The sequence below is a fragment of the Equus przewalskii genome, chromosome 22 (genome assembly GCF_037783145.1).
Source record: "Equus przewalskii isolate Varuska chromosome 22, EquPr2, whole genome shotgun sequence".
In the NCBI taxonomy this organism is placed as follows: Eukaryota; Metazoa; Chordata; class Mammalia; order Perissodactyla; family Equidae; genus Equus; species Equus przewalskii.
Genome location: NC_091852.1, coordinates 48,872,848 through 48,891,355, shown reverse-complemented (window position 1 = coordinate 48,891,355; position 18,508 = coordinate 48,872,848). Strand labels below are relative to the sequence as shown.

The 18,508-nt window shown below is 55.9% G+C and overlaps 2 protein-coding genes across 4 annotated transcripts; both read left to right on the top strand.

Annotated features, from left to right (window-relative positions):
• Positions 1 to 3,739: 3,739 nt before the first annotated feature.
• On the top strand, positions 3,740 to 10,631 carry ARID3C (AT-rich interaction domain 3C). 2 transcript variants are annotated; one of them, XM_070590741.1, is made up of 7 exons: positions 3,740 to 4,104; positions 5,981 to 6,053; positions 7,827 to 8,010; positions 8,146 to 8,435; positions 9,006 to 9,188; positions 9,421 to 9,510; positions 9,969 to 10,631. In XM_070590741.1, the coding sequence occupies exons 1-7, from the start codon at positions 3,787 to 3,789 to the stop codon at positions 10,067 to 10,069; spliced, it is 1,239 nt and encodes a 412-aa protein (XP_070446842.1). In that variant the 5' UTR covers positions 3,740 to 3,786; the 3' UTR covers positions 10,070 to 10,631. The 2 variants fall into 2 exon arrangements, with proteins under 2 accessions (XP_070446842.1, XP_070446843.1); XM_070590742.1 differs by lacking the exon at positions 9,006 to 9,188.
• A 374-nt stretch (positions 10,632 to 11,005) lies between these two features.
• Positions 11,006 to 17,577, top strand: DCTN3 (dynactin subunit 3). 2 transcript variants are annotated; one of them, XM_008509573.2, is made up of 7 exons: positions 11,006 to 11,196; positions 12,608 to 12,692; positions 13,362 to 13,448; positions 15,039 to 15,122; positions 16,333 to 16,391; positions 17,010 to 17,069; positions 17,260 to 17,577. In XM_008509573.2, the coding sequence occupies exons 1-7, from the start codon at positions 11,101 to 11,103 to the stop codon at positions 17,347 to 17,349; spliced, it is 561 nt and encodes a 186-aa protein (XP_008507795.1). In that variant the 5' UTR covers positions 11,006 to 11,100; the 3' UTR covers positions 17,350 to 17,577. The 2 variants fall into 2 exon arrangements, with proteins under 2 accessions (XP_008507795.1, XP_070446844.1); XM_070590743.1 differs by having other exon boundaries at positions 11,028 to 11,196; positions 14,992 to 15,122.
• The last annotated feature ends 931 nt before the right edge of the window (positions 17,578 to 18,508 follow it).

The following is an 18,508-nucleotide window of genomic DNA, read 5'->3' as shown; positions in this document are numbered from 1 at the left end:
CTGGCTGGGATCTCTCCATTGATCATGGGTTGCAAAGTCAAGGCTCGAAGGATTTCTCCTACCCTGTAACCCAGCTCTGCCTCTAGGCTCAGAGCCCATATCTGTCAGGGATGCCTCCACTCCCCTTGTCATCCCTCCCACATAGGACTAGGCTCCCAGGTTCCTCCCCATCTCTGTTGCTAAGCCCAGTGGTTATTTCCTCTCAGCTTTCATTTAACATAGTTCATCACTCTTAAAACACTTGGCTTCCAGGATACTACTCTCTTCCTTCCTTGCCTCCTTTGCTAGATCTTTTTTATCTCCTCAACCTCTGACTTCCCAAGACTTAATCCTCAAACTTTTCTATCTACACCCCTCCCAGGTGATCTCAACCATTTCTTGACTTTAAATACTATTTATAAGTCTTTTCCCCCCAGTTTTATTGAGATATAATTGGCATATAACATTGTATTAGTTTCCTTATTGCCATCTAACACACTATGTATTTCCCCCACTGGAATTATACTATTATAATAGGGACTTTGTTTTATTCACTCCTGTGTCCAGCATGCCTGGCATAAAGTAGGTGCTCAGTAAGTATGTGTTGGATGAATGGAGGTCTAGGTCTGTCCGTCTTTGTCTCTGTGAGGTGTAGGATCAGAGGAGGGCTGCGTGGTGGTGAGAGACAGCCATTCCTCATCACAAACAAACAGAGAGAAACCAGGTCCCACTCGGGCTTATTCCTTCCCCTCAGCCTTTCTCAGTTGTAGCCCTCCTGGCTCAGACCCCAAAGGTGGGTTTACTATGCTTGATTGATTCTTTTCTTTGGGAAGTAGGCGCCAGCCCCTTGCCCCTCTCCTCTCCCTCTGCCCTTGCAAAAGAATCTCCAAACCCTCAGAACTGGAATTTCCCCAAGCCAGTTCCTACCTTTCCCAGAGGAGTCTTACCTTGTACCTCTCTCCAGGCACCTTCTCTTCTCTGAGCAGCCAGGGGAAGCTGTGTGGGGAAAGGGGAGCAAGCTGGGCACAGGAGGTCCACTGATCTCTAGGCCCCCAGGAGACCCCCAGGGCATGTTTGTCTGCCTCTGCACCTTCACTGATTCTCCCCTCTATGGGCCCAGCCTCGGAGAGGGGTGGGAAGAGGAGGGGGCTTCACTCTGCCCCAGGAGAACTCTTACCACACGAAGCTGTGGGAGAAGGGGCATCAGTACTGAAGGTGGTTGGATCACCAAGGCTTCTTGAGGGGAGGGGGTCTACCTGGCTGTCAGGTCTGAAATCTGGGCAGGAGGGCACTGGAGTGAGCCCAAGGTATGAGTAGGACTGAACCTCAGTGTGGGCAGGGATAGGCCAAAGAGAACAAGGACCTAGTGCGGCAGTTGGAGCTGGGCTGGGGATAAGGGTGGAGGCTGGAGATGGGAAGAGCAGGGAGGTGTCACCTACCACAAGCTCCTGGTGAGAAGAATTGGTGGTCCAGGCCTGGGCAAGCTGGGTCTGAATGGAGGGGACTGATGGGGGGTGGGGGAGGCAAAAGTCACTCCTGAATTTCTGCTTTCTAGAGGAATCTTGGCCCTGGGACCAGTGTGCCTCACTGGGTGCGAGGTCAGGGGATGATCCCGGTGCTGAGTTTGGCATAGCAGAGTTTCACACCCCTGCCAGGTGTGACCCGTACAGATGTGTGTTTTCACTCACACTCTTGGCATCACCTCCAGGTGGCCCTCATGCTTTTGGTAGGTTGATGCCCTTGGGCACTGGAAGAAAGGGGAATGTATAAGGATGCCTGAGGGGGGTGGGGTCCATGCTGCTCAGAGGAGAAACTGTGGCCTGCCGCTCAGGACCCCCAAAAAAGGAACAGCATCTCAGCATCTGGGGGACGACTGAGGGTAGAGTGGGCCTGAAGCAGTCTGGCCAAAGGGGTCTGGAGATACAGACTGGGGAGTCAGGCACACATGGGTGGAGAATGCATGTGAAGATGGGCAGGCAAAATGCTGATCACTGTTGAAACACGCTATGAGTACCCAAGGTTCGTTATACTATTCACTCCTCTTGTGTATACGTTGGAAAATTTCCATAACAGAACATCAAAAGAGCTAAAAAACGATGTGCTTGTGCATCTGCATGTGGTGTGTGCACCCTGCTGTGGGTGTAGAATCAGCTCAGAGACCTCTGAGAGTGTGAGTGCAGAGGTGTGAGTCCACCACCCACCGGGGGCACATACTGTTGTGCAAACTGCAGCATACATGCAGTTGGGGATAGCATACATGCAGTTGGGGATAGCATCCGGGCAGGGCAGGGGGAGAAGCTCCTGTTCTGTCCAGGCCTCCCACACTCACCCCAGCATCCTGCACAGTGATTCCCTTCATGATCATAGCCTGCCCAGGCCATTGGCGCTGCGGCGTCGGTGTAGCCAAGTACGTGAAACAGGGCAGCTGTGCGCCTGAACTTGTGACAGGTGTGTTGGTGTATGAAAGCGGCTGTTTGTGTGTGAATGCCACTCACTGAGTGTGGGTGTCGGGGACACGACTTGTGAGGCTAGGCGGGGCCCTGGTCCGGAGTCCAGTAGCCGTGGACCCCTCATTCTCCTTTGCAGGATTTTCGGCAGCTCTCCAGCGCCCCATTCCCCCGAATCTGGCTATAGGGAGGGTGGGAGACACCTGTTGGTGGGCTGGAGCGGTAGAGCCCACCGGGGCCTCCCCGTTTGCGCCTCCGCCCGCCCTGCCCCGCTGGGGTCCCGCCCCCGTGGCCGCAGCCAGCAGAGCGGCGAGTGAGCGCACCGCGGCCAGAGGAGCGCACGGCGGCGGGAGCGCACGGCGGGGACCCGCGCAGGGAACCGGGCCGAGGCAGGGGCCGCCCGAGAGGCGTGCGGAGCAGAGGGAGAGCCGTGGAGACGCCGGGGGCAGCGGGCCGCGCCAGGCTGGTGAGTGCGGCCGCGGGGTGCGGGGAGCCAGAGAGCGGTGGAGACCCCGCCGTCCCCTGCCCGCGCGGTCCCGGCCCTGTCCCGGGCTCTGTCCCCGCCGCCCTCTATCCCCGCGCCTCCTCGGCTCCAGTCCTCTGCGTCTCTGCCCCATCTCTCCGTCTGTCCCCCTCTATTCACTGTCTCGCCCTGTCTCTAATCTCTCCTTTCTGTCTCTGTCTCCTGCTGCGTCGGTCTCGTCTTGTCTCTCTCAACCCCTGTCTCACTATTTGTGTCTCTCGGCCTCTGTCTCTCTGTCTCTGTCCCTCTCTCTGGACTGCCTGTCACTCAGGTCTTTGATATTTCTCTCTTGTTCCTCTGTTTTACCTTCCCTGTCTCTCTATCCAATATCTCTATCAGTCTCACCTCTCCCCATCTCTGTCTCTCCATTCTTGTCTCTGCCTGATAGTTCTGTCTCTCCCGGCTTCTGTCTCTCCTTGTCTCTCGGTCCCATTTCCATTTCTATCTCCCTAACTCTCTGTCATTGTCTCTCTCTGCCAGATCTCTCTCTCCTCCATCTCTCTATGTTTCTTGGTTCTTGTCACCCTTTTTGATCTGCTCAGTCTCTACCTGTCCTCGGCCAATGCCCATTTCTGTCTCTTTGAGTCTGGTCTCTCTCTTTCCTGCTCCTTCTACCTCTCTGTCTCTGTCGATTTCTGGGAAAGCTCTCTTTCTGCCTTTTTCCTTAGGGCCCCTCTGCTCTTCCCTGAATCCATGACCACCTCCCCTTGTGTTGGGGGTTTTGGGGGCAGCAGGGCCCAACACCCATCATTCCCTCCCCCACAGGCGGCCCTTTCCTCAGGGCCCCGCCTGGTGCCAGCCCCCCCACCAGCCGGGGGACTGCGCCTGGAAGCCGTAATGGAGGCCCTGCAGAGGCAGCAGGCAGCCCGACTGGCCCAGGGGGTGGGGCCATTGGCCCCTCCACACCCACCACCACCTCCTCCTCCGGCTCCCTTGCCTGGTCCCCGGACCCTGCAGGCCCCTGAGGGGGCCTTGAGGGAGGTTGGGGCTGAGGAAGAGGAGGACGCGGAAGAGGATGAGGAGGGGGAGGAAGCTGGGACAGAGGAGGAGGCAGCCAAGGAGAGCCGTCCAGGGACCCAGGACCCCAGCTCACCTTCCAGCCAGCCACCTGGACCTCATCCCCACGAGTGGACCTACGAAGAACAGTTCAAGCAGGTAGGACCACCTCAATGTCAGGCCCTCCCGCCCCACCCCTCCTCTCTGGGCAAAAGCAGAGCCAGGAGATTAGTAGCTCCCCCAACCCCACTGCCCTCTGCAGGATGGAAAGACAGAGACACAGAGACCTGCAGAGAGACGGGGGAAGAGACCAAAGGATAGATAGTGACAAGGAGGGAGAGACAGACACCCAGAGGCATGGAATAAACTGCATAGGCCCACACTAGAGGTGCGGGAGCCACCCAGAAACGTGGAGGCCCAAAGACTGGAGGCTCCCGGGGAGCTGGAAGGGAAAGTGGGAGGGGTGTAGGAGCCTTCAAGAATTCTTTTGTGGGAGGAGGATCTGGGGACTGGGGATTCCAGGGCCAGCACCATCCTACCCTACCTTCTCACACATCAAGTCACAAGGTCATATTCCAGCAACCAGTGGGGGTGTCCTGGGCTGCCTGCTTCTATCTTTGGGAGCAGAATGGAGGTTGCCACTCGTTTGGCAAGCTGACCCCCCCCCCCCTTCTTCTCTTCCCTGTCACACTCCCCCCATCCAAATCCTCTTCCTGGCCTGAGTTCCCTGGGTGACAGTTCCCAGCCTGTGATGGCCACTCCAGCCGCAGTGTGACTAAAGGTCCCTTGTACACTTGAGAATGACGAGATCTTATTCATAGGGCCTTAATTTGAGGTTCTTCCTCCCTGCGGAGCCCATCTGGATGTTATTCTAAGGCACTACTCCAGGCTGTCACTATGACAGTATTACCCAGGCCTGTGACTCTAGGTGTGCTATTCTGGTGGTGTTACTCATAGGGTGTTGGTCTTGGGTATTTTCCAGAAGTGTTAATCTGTGGCTAACACTCTGTGGCATTAGTGTAAAACTGGGAGTGTTACTCAGGGCTCTGTTACTCTGGATATGTGGCTCTAGCCAGTGTTTCTCCTGGGTATAATTCTGGGGATTATTACTTGGAGAGTGTGTGTTATTTGCAGGTATCCATCTAAGACTTAGGGCTCAGTTCTTGTGGGAGTGTAGCTTTAAAGGTAGATCTTTGGGGTTTTTTACTCATGGGTGTTTTTTCCCTCTGAGAGTTTTTATTGGGGGATGGAGTGTTACCTATGGGTGTTACTCAGGAACTGTTACTCTGGGTAAATGACTCTGTTACTCTAAGGATTGTTCCTCCTGGGTGGTATTTGGGAGGTGATACTGGAGGTGGGGCTCCAGGTGACTGGGCATGGGTGGGATGACCCCTGGGCCTTTCAAGTCCTGACCCCACAGATGCTGGGTGGTGCAGGGCCATTGCCTCTGTGGCAGTTTCTGTAGTGGGCAGATCACTGTCCCTGGAAGGAGATCAGACCAGAAGGTGGACTGAGGGGTCCCAGGATTCAATCCAAGAGCTTCTGTGTATCTGCCCTGCCTGAGGGATGCGTTAGAGGCATCTTGGCCCTTCCTCCCCACCCCTGGCACACAGAGATGAGATGTGAACAGCAAGAAGCCCTTGCAGGAATGAACAAGAGCAAATGAGGGCCTGAGATGGGTCTGTCTGTTTCCTCCGTGTGGAACAGAACCCCAGCCTGTCTTCCTCCCTGGGGCTCTGTGCATGCCCTGGAGGGCAGGCTGAGCCTCCACAGCTTCCTCCCTTCCCCTCCTCCCCAGATGGGTGGTTTGAGCTGCCCAGGGCACCACTGGCCAGTGGAGGGTGGTCTCTGTATCTATTAGAAAGAAGTGCCCCTACCTGCCCCCGGGGGAGAGAGTCTAATGCCAGGGAGTCCATAGTTCAGACCCTACTTACCCCATTAGCTGGGGACCCTTATTCAGGGGACAACCTGAGCTGGGGTCCCAGGGGGAGGCAGGGATCAGCAGAGCTGGAAAATGACCTCAGTCCTTCCCCAGCTGTACGAGCTCGATGCAGACCCCAAGAGGAAGGAATTTCTGGATGACCTGTTTAGCTTCATGCAGAAGAGGGGTGAGTGAAGTGATGTAAGGGAAGGAGCCCCACTTACCAGGTTTGAGGAAGAGAGACCCCAGGGTTCAGTCCCCAGGTTGGGTCCTCTCTGCAGAGGCCTGAGTTTGGCAGCACCTATCCTGTGGGCCCTCAAAAGCATCTTTAACCTCTGACCCTGCCCCCCTCCTCCACTCAGGGATTAATTAGTGGCCAGCCCACTGGCAGGTTAATGAGTATGAGATCAATTGGGAGGGTGGGAGGGGGACCTGGTTGGGGGCTGGCCTGGGGTGGGAGGAGTTTCCCAGGACTGGGAGGCTGGGATGGCCTTGGCCCTCTTTCACTGGCCTTTCCTGCAGCCTTGTCTCTCCTCAGTTTCCCCTTGCTTCAGGAACGGGACACCCAATGTGCTCTACAGCAGGAAGAACTGGGATTAGACTGAAGGAAGGACTTCTCAAGGGGTAGATTGGGGACCATGTGGGTTGGGGCTGTGGAAGAGGAAGAATTCCTTTCCAGGAAGCTCAGAGCTAGAAGAGAAGGCAAGAACAGTCCAGGAGGGGATCAGGGTGGGCGCAGTCCATCACTTAGGCTTCTCCCCAGATTCATGGGTCCAAAGACTGACTCATTATCTCTCTCTACAAAGCTAATTAACTCACTCGGAGCGCGGCCTGATAAGCCGCTAATTAACTGGCTGCACTGCTCCCCTCCTTAGTGCAGCTGCTGGCCAAAGTCCCCCGGGGCCCCCACCCCAGGCCCGGCACTCCTTCCAGTCCCTTCCTAACCAGGGACCCTCCGTGGGGCCCCAGGTCCTTTGCTCCCCAGAGAGGCCCAGTCATTCTGGTCCCAGTGTCCCTTCCCTGCCCCTTCCTCCAGGTCTCCCCTCCACTGGGGGGGGTGGGGTAGGTGGTCTGAGCGGATCCCAGCAATCTCCCCCCCACCCCCACCTCTGCCTCCCTCTGCTCCCTCTGCGGGGGGAGGGGTCCCGCGGGGCCGATAATTTCCCCCCATTAATCAGGCCGCAGCTAATTGTTCGGGTCCAAAGGCGGCGGCGGAAGGGGACGGGATCGGTAAGGAATTAACTGGGGCCCATCGCTCAGCGCAGACAGGCCCCTTTGTCAGGACTGGCCGGCGGGGGCGGCGCGGGCTGCGGAGTTGGCCAGCCGAGACCGGGGCTGCGGCTTCTCTCACCGCCGTGCCGGCCTCGGGCAGCCACCCGGGCAGCTGCTTAGGGGAGTCCGCCCTGCAGCACTGTCGGGAAGTCCTTCCCACGGTCTACCCAGGGGTCGGCAAACTAAAGCCTGCGGGCTACATCTAGCCGCCTGCGAGAAAAGAACGGTTTTACATTTCTAAATAGTGGAAAAAATTAAAAGACGAACATTTCCGGACTTGTGAAATTCGAATTTCAGAGTCTGTAAATAAAGTTTTATTGGAACACAGCCGCGCCCATTCCTTTAAATTCCTCGATAGCTGCTTTCGGGCTACAATGACAAGAGACTGGCCCGCAGAGTCTAAACCATTTACCATCTGGCCTGTTACAGAGAAAGTTTGCCCACCCCTGGTCCAGCCTCCTGTCCTTCCTGCTACAGTGGAGGTCTGGGGCTCTGTGGGGTCTACCTGGAATCCCCACCTCCCCATGCCTCCCTCTTCCCCTCCTGTTTCGAGCGAGGGTCCCACCCTGAACTCAGGGTCCCGCCCTGTACTCGAGCGTCGTCTAGGCAGCGACTCCTTCAGTCCCCAAGGATGCCCGCAAGACAGGGTCTTAGTCTAGTGCCCTGACTCTCTATCCGCCCCCACCAGGGACGCCGGTGAACCGCGTGCCCATCATGGCGAAGCAGGTGCTGGACCTGTACGCGCTGTTCCGCCTGGTGACGGCCAAGGGCGGCCTGGTGGAAGTCATCAACCGCAAGGTGTGGCGGGAGGTCACGCGTGGCCTCAGCCTGCCCACCACCATCACCTCGGCCGCCTTCACTCTGCGCACCCAGTGAGGCCGGGCGCGCGCGGGAGGGGGCGCGGCGCCGGGCGGAGGCGGGGGGTGCGGCTCGGAGCGCCCGGGGCGGGCGGCGGGGCGCGGGGCTGGATCAGCTGGGCCCAGCCGCCCGCCCCCGTCCGTCCGTAGGTACATGAAGTACCTGTACCCGTACGAGTGCGAGACGCGGGCGCTTAGCTCTCCGGGGGAGCTCCAGGCCGCCATCGACAGCAATAGACGCGAGGGCCGCCGGCAGGCTTACACCGCCGCCCCGCTCTTCGGCTTGGCCGGACCGCCCCCTCGGGGCTCTCTGGGCCCAGCCTCGGGTCCCGGTTCGGCCCCGCCCGCGCCCCCGCCCGGCCCCCGCCCCGCCCAGGGCTCCGCCTCCGGCCTGCCGGCTCACGCCTGCGCGCAGCTGAGCCCGAGTCCCGTTAAGAAAGGTGTCGGGGGCGAGGGGCTGGGATTTGGGGGTCTCTGAGACCTAGGGGGCGCCGAGATATAAGGAACTTTACAAATGTGGGGACTCTGAGGTCTGGGAGGCGTTGAGGTATAGGGTAGTAAGGACTGACAGGGCATTGAGGTTTGGTGCACGCTAATGTTAAGGGGTCCTGAGGTTTGGGGTCAATGGAGCCTTGAGGGCTCTGGGGTACGGGTTACTGCGGTGTGGGATTGAAGCTAAGGAAAAGGTCCTTTATCCAGAGCAGCTCCATTCCACACCTCTCCAGCCAGTGCTTCCATTTGCATGTGGTCTGTGCCTCCTGTGACCTGAATTATTTAACGACCAAGAGCAAGGAAATTCCCCCCACTTGTCTTGGACCAACCTAGACATATATATTGGCCCTTTGGGCTCTCCAGCTTCAGAGCCTCTAGGCTGAGACTCTGGTTGGAAGGGGAGCTTGAACTTCAAGCTTCAGCTTGGGTGACCTCCCTTGGTCCCAAGCCTGGGGAGAGAACAAAATGCAGAGATGGAGCTGCTTGGGCCAGGGGAGCTGAATGACCTGTTCTTCCAGAGGAGAGTGGAATCCCAACCCCTCGACTGGCACTGCCTGTGGGCCTGGCCTTGGGACCTGCACGGGAGAAGTTGGCACCAGAGGAGCCCCCAGAGAAGAGGGCTGTGCTGATGGGGCCCATGGACCCACCTCGACCTGGCGCACCCCCCAGTTTCCTGCCCCGTGGCAAGGTTCCCCTGAGGGGTGAGGAGGAGCTTGTTGCTGTAAGGGCTTTGGGCCTGTGCACTGAGGGAGGATACACCCATTACCTGATAAGTGTTGGAGATGGCACAGATAGCTCTCTCAACAGACAACTGTGTAATTACCGGTGTGGGGCTGAAGTGCAATGGGGGCTGTCTATAGCAATGGGCGCGGGAGCTGGTAAGTTTGAAGTCTTATTCCCCAAAATTTGACTCCCCTGCCCTCTCCTGGACAGAAGAGCGGCTGGATGGGCCTCTTAATCTGGCAGGCAGTGGTATCAGCAGTATCAACATGGCCCTAGAGATCAACGGGGTGGTCTACACTGGTATGGGTACTGCAGGCTGTCTACACTGGCATGAGGTCAGGGGTATTTACACTGGCATGGGGATTTTAGACTTTCTCTCCTAGCATGAGGTTCAGGGATAGCCAAACTTGCATGGGTAACATGGGGTTCAGGGGATTGCTACACTGGCATGGGTTAAAGGGGTGTCTACATGGCATGGGGTCTAAGGCATGACCTCTCTGGCATGGGTACCATGGGATGTCCACCTCGTCATGGGCCTATGTATCAGTGTAAATATCTCTTGTTTACCTGTTCAAGGGTTTCTGTATTGGCATAGGAGTCTCTAACTCTAACAAGCCAAGGGGCTTGTCCTCACTGGTTTGTGGCAGGGGGATGTTCTAATGATCAGGACACTGACTTTTGTTTCCCTCTTCTGTTTCTGTGCCCTAACCCCCTCCTGCTTGTGTTTGCCCTCTACCGTCTCCTCATCCCTTTGCCAGGCATCCTCTTTGCCCGCCGCCAGCCTGTGCCAGCTTCCCAGGGCCCAACCAACCCTGCACCCCCACCCCCTACAGGGGCCCCTTCCAGTGCCTCACCCTGAGAGCTCCCGCTTGGAATTAAGATTTCCAGCCCCATTGCTGAGGGGGAAAGAGACACCCCCCACACCTTGATTCTTCCAGGGTGCCCACTCTAGGACCCAGCCCTGGGAGGTGACCACTCCCCCCCCCCCCCACATGCCACATGGACTTGAAGCCAAAGAGTTTTCTTTTGATGTTACATCTACCTCATTATAAAGGGAGGGCTCCTCCTCCCTGGCCAACTCCAGCAGCATCTACCAAAGGGTTCTGCCCCCAGTAACCTCCATCATGTCCTCATGTGCCCCCCTGTGTCATTGTCATCTCTAGGACCCTATCTCTTCGAGTCAGACCTGCTTCTCTCCAGGAGCCAGGTGGAGGGTTGGGTTGGGGTGTTGTGAAGGATATGTCCCTTGGGTCACATATGGATAATAAAGCTGCAGTCCCTCCCTTTCCAGTGCCTCCTCTCCTTGTTTGGGTCTGGGGTTTGGGGAGGAATTATGTGGTGTACACCGCTGCCTTGGGCCGGGAGTTCTCAGAGGGGAAAACAGAATAGCAAAGGTCTCTGAGAGTAGAAGAGCTGGGTCTCATGAATCAGACTGCCTGAGTTCAAATCCCGATTCTCCCATATAGTGCGGGGTGGCCTTGGGCAAGACACTTTAATCACTTGAACCTTAGAAGACTCCAGAAGATTATGGTATCTCATAGGGCCTCTTACTGATCTATGGGAGCAGACCAATCTTGTCATAATGAGTGTATTTATATGTGCGACCTCGGGGAATGGGGTGGGGAAGCCTTTTTGGTACCCTGAAATTAGAAGAAGAAAGGCAAAGTTTGTCCCGACAAGCAGGAGCTAAAAACTACGGTAGTGCCTGACAGGTACCCATTGCCTAGGTAACCAGACAACTGCGGATCACTTCCGGCACAGAAGGCCTGACTCGTGACGTCACTTCCTGTATAGAGGGGCTCCCTTGCGCTCGGATTGGCCAGCCTTCTTTCTGAGGACGGACGTCCCGCCCCCTGGCTGTGCTCGGGCCGAGGCAGGGCGGCGGTGGCTATGGCGGCAGTGACCGATGTGCAGCGGCTCCAGGCCCGTGTGGAGGAGCTGGAGCGCTGGGTGTACGGGCCAGGCGGGTCGCGCGGCTCGCGGAAGGTGAGCGATCTGGGGTCCAGTAGTCCCTTCTGGGGCAGAGCAAGAGCCGTCTCCCGGCCTGGTCCTAGGACTGGGTGCCACCGCTCCTGTCCCGTCGCCCGCAGCCCGGCCTCGGAAATAACAAAGATCCGAGACCTCCCGAGCACATCGGACCCTCGAGGTCCTTTCCATGGAGGGCGCTGCAGGTTATTAGGTCCACTTGAGATGGGCTCAGTGTGAACTGTGGCCGAGGCTGCGCCCCTGCCCTCGCGAGCTAATTGGGGAGACCTGACACACTCGAGAAACTAACGAGAGTTTCAGTAAGAGCTGAAGTCCACGACGGAAGGGCCGTCACGCAGCCCTGCGCAATTCATCGCTAAATGAACTGTGCAGAGAGAGGTCCATGGAACCCCCGAGGAGGCAGAGCAGAGGTGGCTGAGGAAGGCTTCAGCGGGTGGAAGATGAGGTCTGAGAGGGCCCGGATTAGGAGGGGAAGAGGTTGGATACTGAATGTTCAGATATGGACCGGCTCTCCTTCACACCAGTCACTGAGTTTTGACAACTGTGAAGTTCAGTTGCCCTCAGATCCCTTTTTTTACTATGGGAAGATGTTTTCCCGAAGGTGGCGTGTCAGGCATATCCTGGAGTTGAGTGCATCAGAGAGGATGATGTCTGTTTGTAGGCTTCTTGTGGAATTAGTTGTCACCAGCAGGTTGTGCCCTATTTGAGAACTGACTTCTCAAAACGTTCCCTCCCTTTGACAGCTGTGACACTAACCCTCCTGGTTTTCCTCTACCTCTCTGGCTGCTGCTGCTGCTTGGTCTTATTTGCCTGCCCACATATTTTTTTTTTTTTAAAGATTTTATTTTTCCTTTTTCTCCCCAAAGCCCCCCAGTACATAGTTGTATATTCTTCGTTGTGGGTCCCTCTAGTTGCGGCATGTGGGACGCCGCCTCAGCGTGGCCTGATGAGCAGTGCCATGTCCGCGCCCAGGATTCGAACCAATGAAACACCGGGCCGCCTGCAGCGGAGTGCGCGAACTTAACCACTCGGCCACGGGGCCAGCCCCCCACATATTTGACCCTTGAATATTGGCATTCCTCACCCTCTACTCTTAAAGCCTAGGTAGGTTCAGCCAGAGAGGTAGGAACCAGGGAATATATAGTATGTGCTAGTGCCCCCTAAACTCTAACATAGTTCATTACCTCCCCAGTCAGACTTGAAGCTCCCCAAGGAGTACATGATTATCTCCCCCTTCACACTGAGGTTCTCTGGAAGGTAGTGTTGCATCTCCTTTAGTACAAGAGAAGGGGACCAACCTAGAGTGCTGGGACAAGGCGGTTTGAGAGTCTGAGGGAATGAGGGTTCTTTACCTCTTCCAAGCCTTGAGCCAGGAGGTGAATCTTGGAATTAACTTCCACTTCCCTTACAGGTGGCTGATGGCTTGGTCAAGGTGCAGGTGGCTTTGGGGAACATCGCTAGCAAGAGGGAGAGGGTGAAGATTCTGTACAAAAAGAGTAAGTGCTTCCGTGGGGGGCCTGCCTGCCCTCCTTCCATGCCTATGCTTCCTGGGACCTGGCCCTGGCCCTTTGGGGATAGAATGTGAAGACATTTCCCTCTAATAGTGTGAATTGGGGTGTGATTTCTACTTTGTGATTAAACTCCAAGCCCATGACAGTGTCCTAAGTTATGGGATAAGAGCTCTGCCTGAAAGATCTCCTTGATGGAGGGAGGAGGGGTATGGGATTTCCACAGGCAAGGTTTATAGGTGGGAAAGAAATTAGGCACTGAGAGCCCCACCCAGCCTTGGCTCAGCCATGCCTATTGTATTTTGTCAGAGCTAGCACCCTACTCAGTAACTAGAAATCAGATAAAGCTCTGGCTTGTCTTGGTGGCACTGAGGGGCAGGTGTCCCTTCACCCCTGGTGAAGATAGGTCACTGGGAATGCTGAGGACTCCCGGGGTGGTGGAGGCAAGTGTGTTCCCAGCTTTAAAGTTTGAGGTCAGCTAACAGGTGATCAGAGGGGAGAGACAGGGAAATAGGGTTGGGGGCCTGCTGAAGGACACTGTGGGTGTCGGCTCCTCACTCAAGGCTCTCCCCAAAGTTGATCACTCCGCTAATGTCCTTCACAAGACAATCCCCACTCCCCAACACTATTCCGTTTCCCATCTTGCTACTTTTCTAGTTGAAGACCTGATCAGATACTTGGACCCTGAGTACATTGGCCGCATTGCCATGCCCGATGCCTCGAAGCTGCAGTTCGTCTTAGCAGGTAGTGCTGGACAATGTGTGCACGTGCATCTGGGGATGTGGATTGTGGGGGAAGCTGGGGACAGAGATGGCCTCCCTGTCAGTCCTCTCATGGATACAGCCCTAGAAGCTGCTCTCTGGAATTCTGGCCTGGCTCTGGGCTGAGGCTTGAGGTGGTCCTGTGGTCCTCTAGCAAGCATTGGGTGCAGTATACTTATGCCAGCTGCAGGCCATGGTGCCAGCGACAATGCAGGCTGCTCCAATGTTCTATCAGTGTTTTGCCTCTAGGACTTTCCTTCAGAAACTTCCTCTCTTCCACTTACTAGACAGAAGCGTCTAGGAAAGGGCGAGGGCAGACAGCATTGCATTTGGGACAGGTGAGAATATTGGCATGAGTTTCAACATCTTTCTTTCATGTGAGAAAGCTCTGGGATTTCAGAGTTCTAGGCAGGAACTGTTGTCTTGGCGATGTCTGCTAATCAGTTAGTCAGCCACTCCACGAGGTAGGGTTTGCCAAGTACCTGGATTTGTTCATTCATTCAAAGATATTTACTGATCATCTGCTGTGATCCAGACTCTCCTAGGTGTGAGGTTTACAATGATGAACCAGGACGTCTGTGAGCCATTGTGGTGGCTCAGGCACCCAAGTTCAGATCTTCTCCTGCACTGACTCTTGAGTCTAGCCTCTCCGCCCTCCCTGTTGCCATGGCCTCAGTGTTCATCCTCTCACGTGTGAGCAGTTGTAGTCTCCTAATTCCTCTTCTTGACCCTAGTCTTTCCCTTCTTACATGTGGTCTAGTATCATCTTCCCAAAGCATTTCCAACATGCTACTTTGTCTGCTTTAGAACCTCAGTGTCTCTCTCTGTCTCCTTGCAAGGATGAGGTCCTAATTCCTTAGTCTGCCCTTCAGGCTTTCTACAGTCTGCCAGATCTACCCTCCCATCCAGCTCTGTTTCCTGTACTCTCCTTGCTCCAGTTCAGCCAGTTGAATTCTTTTTCCTCTTCTAATTGACAAGCATTCTTGCCTCCAAACGTTTGACCTAACAGTCCTCCCTTCTTCAGCACCCTTCCCACTCTTTGCAACCATTGAAATCCCCTGTGCAGGGCCCAGCCTCGCTCCTGCTCTCCTCGCTGGACTCTCCTGTTACTGTCCTAGCTCTCCAGGAGCTTGTATTGCCTGTGCCTCTCAGAGCCACTGAGCAGAACCTGCCTGCTAGTCTGCCACATGTCTTCTCTTTCAGACCTCCCTGGGAGCCCTCGAGTGTAGGGACCCAAGTCTGAAGTACTTTGTTTCCTATGACCCAGGAGCAGCTCACTGAGTTTGTTGATAAGAGGCTAGAGGAAGAGGCCTTAGAGTTAAAACTTGGAGAAGGGTGGGATTTGGAGAAACTTAGAGGCTCCTTGGGCTCAAGATGGGTCAGACTAAAGGCATCCAGGAGAGGTGGGGGCAGAATGGGGGAACGTGCACCTAGAGAAGGGGGCAGTGGGCAGAGTAGCTGCCCCAAGCTCCAGGACCCAGCCATCTCCCCTGCCGGGTCCTCAGCCCCTTGCATGGGGTTGGCAGCGCCCAGGCTTGCCTCGTTGCCCCTATCTTGTCTGTTTATGCCGCAGAGGAGCAGTTCGTCCTCTCCCAGGTCGCACTCCTGGAGCAGGTGGAGGCTTTGGTGCCCATGCTGGACAGCGCTCACATCAAAGGTACCTCTTGGGCTGTAGCTGCACTGCTCTGCCTGGGGACGTGGGGGATGGGCAGGACGTCCCTGTGCCTCAGGTTCCTGAGGCTTGGGCTAGGTCTGCTCCTTGTCTTTACCCTCACCCTGGGGGGACCTGCCACCTGCATTGGGGTTAAAATTGCCAGGGTGGAGAGCTCAATTTCAGAACCTCAGGCAGTTCGGGCCTAAGGACACTAGTGTGAGCCCAGCAGCCCCTAACTCTGGGGATTCCTTCATTTTTTTAAAAGATTTTATTTTTCCTTTTTCTCCCAAAGCTCCCTGGTACATAGTTGTGTATTTTTAGTTGTGGGTCCTTCTAGTTGTGGCATGTGGGATGCCGCCTCAGCATGGCTTGATGAGTGGTGCCATGTCTGCGCCCAGGATTCAAACCAGCGAAACCCTGGGCCGCCGAAGCAGAGCGCGGGAACTTAACCACTTGGCTACGGGGCTGGCCCCTGGGGATTCCTTCTGCCTTCCACCCCAGCCCTTAGCATCTGTCCTTCAGGGTGCTGCAGAGCCCAGATTCTACTGAAAGAGTCCCTGCTGCTGTGTGAGTGTGTGTGATTCTTCCTGCCACACTGCTGGGAGCAGCCCCTGGAACTGGGTTTTGATGAGCAGACAGTGGCTTTAATTGAATCCAGATATCCATCTTGTCTGGCTCTGGAGGTATTTTTCCCAGCTCCCCCTCCCTAGCCTTGGTCAGCTACCTGCTAAGCATCTGACAGCCTTAAGCTGTGGGCCCAGCATGGTGGCTGAGGCTCTGGGTGTTGGGTTCCAGGTGGCCTGCTTAAGGACCTGGCATTCATCTTCAGCCCACCTCCAGGCTTCCTGTTCCCTAGGCCAGGCAGACCTGGTCCCGCTGGGCTGGGAGCAAAGGGACAGATCCCAAGATAGGCAAAGCTCTCTTTACCTGGCCTTGCTGACAGCACTGAGGTGGAGGTACGGGGCAACTCTGGGGACCCCAAGGTTCTGTCTTCTCCTAGGGGCCTGTATGTTCCCCTCCCTTTTGGGTCCTAGAGTAAGACTAGGGTGGGCAGGGAGCCCCACCACCACCTCCAGCTGCAGCGGTCGATGAAGCCTAGCGTTCGTTTAGCTTCTCCACTCAATACTCTAATCCTGCCGAAGACCTAATAGACTATTGAGCAGTCCCGGGGGAAGGCACAGCTTCATCGGGCAGTGTGCGTTGTGTTTTACAGCCGTTCCTGAGCATGCCGCCCGCCTGCAGCGCTTGGCCCAGATCCACATCCAGCAGCAGGTTTGGGAGGGGAGAGGACTGGAAGGGAGGTGGTGAGGTTCCTAGTCCACACCACTGCCACCTGGGGAAGCAGCCTCAGCCTCCCCTGATGTCAGCTCCAGGGGAAACTTGGGGGGTTAATCCTTTACCTTCCATCTGCCTTACAAGGGGAAAGGACTTCCCTAGGGCCACATCCAGGTCTCCCAGGATCCAGGATCCTGGTAGGGCTATTCTGAGACACCAGAAGGTTGACGTCAGGAGGCACCCAAGAATTCCTGTGGATTGTGTGTCCTTGACTGTGGGTAGAGGAGCTGTCTTTTCACTATTCCCAGGCCCTCGTGTAAAGTTCAAAGAACGTTCAGAAATAGGGGACGGGGAGGAGGAGACATATACTAGCAGGAATGTTTCCTTAAATGTGTGGTCCACTCCCCCTTCCATCAGCCTTAGGACTGCTGTTGGGGTACCTATCCTGGAACCTGAAAGTGCCCCTTTAGATATTTGCTCCTTTTGTCTCTGGGGTAAAACATCACCTTTTCTGGGCTCTTTGGGGAGTGAGGGTCCCTGATAAGGCAGGAAGGTTAGTGGGAAGTGGTGGGGGCTTTGTCCAACTCCTTTCTCTGCCATACCTTGGCCCCACAGGACCAGTGTGTGGAGGTCACTGAGGAGTCCAAGGCTCTTCTGGAGGAGTATAACAAGACTGTATCCTTTCTGCTCAGCTGGGCCTGGAGGAGTGCTGTCCAAAGCCCTATCTTCTTGCTCCATCCCTCGCTCTGTCTCTCATCCCATCCCAACCAGCCTGTCTTTCACCTACCTGCTCCCATACCCTTTTGGTAGATGCAAAATCTCTCCACTCCCTCAGACTCCTGTTCTCACCTTGACCTATGACCAGACAATGCTTCTCTCCAAGCAGTTCGTGCAGTGGGATGAGCTACTTTGCCAGCTAGAGGCCGCCAAGCAAGTGAAGCCCGCAGAGGAGTGATGACTGCTCTCCATCCCAGGGTGGGCCAGGGCAGCCAGGCTCCAGGGCCCTGTGTCAACCTGCTCTTGTAACAGGGCAGAGGCAGCGCTGTATTTATTGGATTCGTGGCCTAGCTGTCTGCACTCAGGTGGGGTTCTGAGGTCAGAGGTCTGGCTACTTGAGACTTGCTATTTGCACCCCCTCCCCTCATCAGTGTCCTATTCCAGTGATAATAAACTGTAGAGATCACTGGAAGAGTGTGCTGGCTTCCTGGGCTCGGATCGGGATGGGGTCCGGGAGGGGTGGTAGAGGGCGGAGTTGTCAACCTTCGTAGTGGTTGGACCAGGAGCTGTACTACTCATCCTGGTCTGGCTTTCTGGGAAGTGTAGTGCTCTCAGGATGAATGCGCTCATTTGACTGATGTGAGTGGAACATTCGGGTATGTATCCATTTGTTCCATATTTACCAAGTACCCTCTAAATGTCAGATGCCATGCCAGGTGGGGAGGACGCAGGGAGGGGCCACTTTATCCCTGCTCTGCACAGGCTAGCCAGGGAGACAGTCAAGGAAAAGGGCAGTCCCACCAGGTGGGCACAGTGTCCGCTGGAGCACAGAAGAAAAAGGGATGGGGAGGCAGCCCTGAAGGGTGATATGCAGGGTCTTTGAGAGCCAAGGGAGCCGCACGTGCAAAGGTAGAGAGGAGCCTTGAAGTTTCTCCCTTGGTGCCCTAAACCGAGAAGGGGAGCCCAGAAGAGTTTTGGACGCAGGGGTTTGGGGTTGGCCCCGGCGGCCCCCGTTGGGAAGGGGAGGGAGCACGAAGAGAAAGCGGAGAGATTGACACCTCACTTTACCAGGTGTTTGCTGCCCCCTTGTGGTCTCCGGGTGCTGTGGCTCCTGGTCCCTTTCCAACAGCCTGCCGGCCACACGACCTGCGCAGTCTCCGGCGTCTTAAACTCGGCATGTCCGAACGAAGTCTGAAACCGGGAGTCATCCCAGACTCTTCCCTCCTTCTCCGTCTGAACAGTCGCCAACTCCTCACCGAACCTACCTCCTAATATCTCCCAACTTAATCTACTTTTCTCCATTCCCACTGCCACTTCTCTGGTTCATTCTTTCAACAAGTCATTTAACAGATATTTGAGGGCCTGTTATACGCCGGGCACCGTACGCGTCTCCGTGG

Coding starts and splice junctions, on each gene's coding strand:
- DCTN3 (XM_070590743.1), top strand. CDS start 11,101: ATGGCGGCAGTGACCGATGTGCAGCGGCTCCAGGCCCGTGTGGAGGAG. Junction 15,123..16,332: donor GGACAGCGCTCACATCAAAG/GTACCTCTTGGG, acceptor TGTGTTTTACAG/CCGTTCCTGAGCATGCCGCC. Junction 17,070..17,259: donor TGGAGGAGTATAACAAGACT/GTATCCTTTCTG, acceptor ACCTATGACCAG/ACAATGCTTCTCTCCAAGCA.
- ARID3C (XM_070590741.1), top strand. CDS start 3,787: ATGGAGGCCCTGCAGAGGCAGCAGGCAGCCCGACTGGCCCAGGGGGTG. Junction 6,054..7,826: donor TAGCTTCATGCAGAAGAGGG/GTGAGTGAAGTG, acceptor CGCCCCCACCAG/GGACGCCGGTGAACCGCGTG. Junction 9,189..9,420: donor TGGCAAGGTTCCCCTGAGGG/GTGAGGAGGAGC, acceptor TCTCCTGGACAG/AAGAGCGGCTGGATGGGCCT.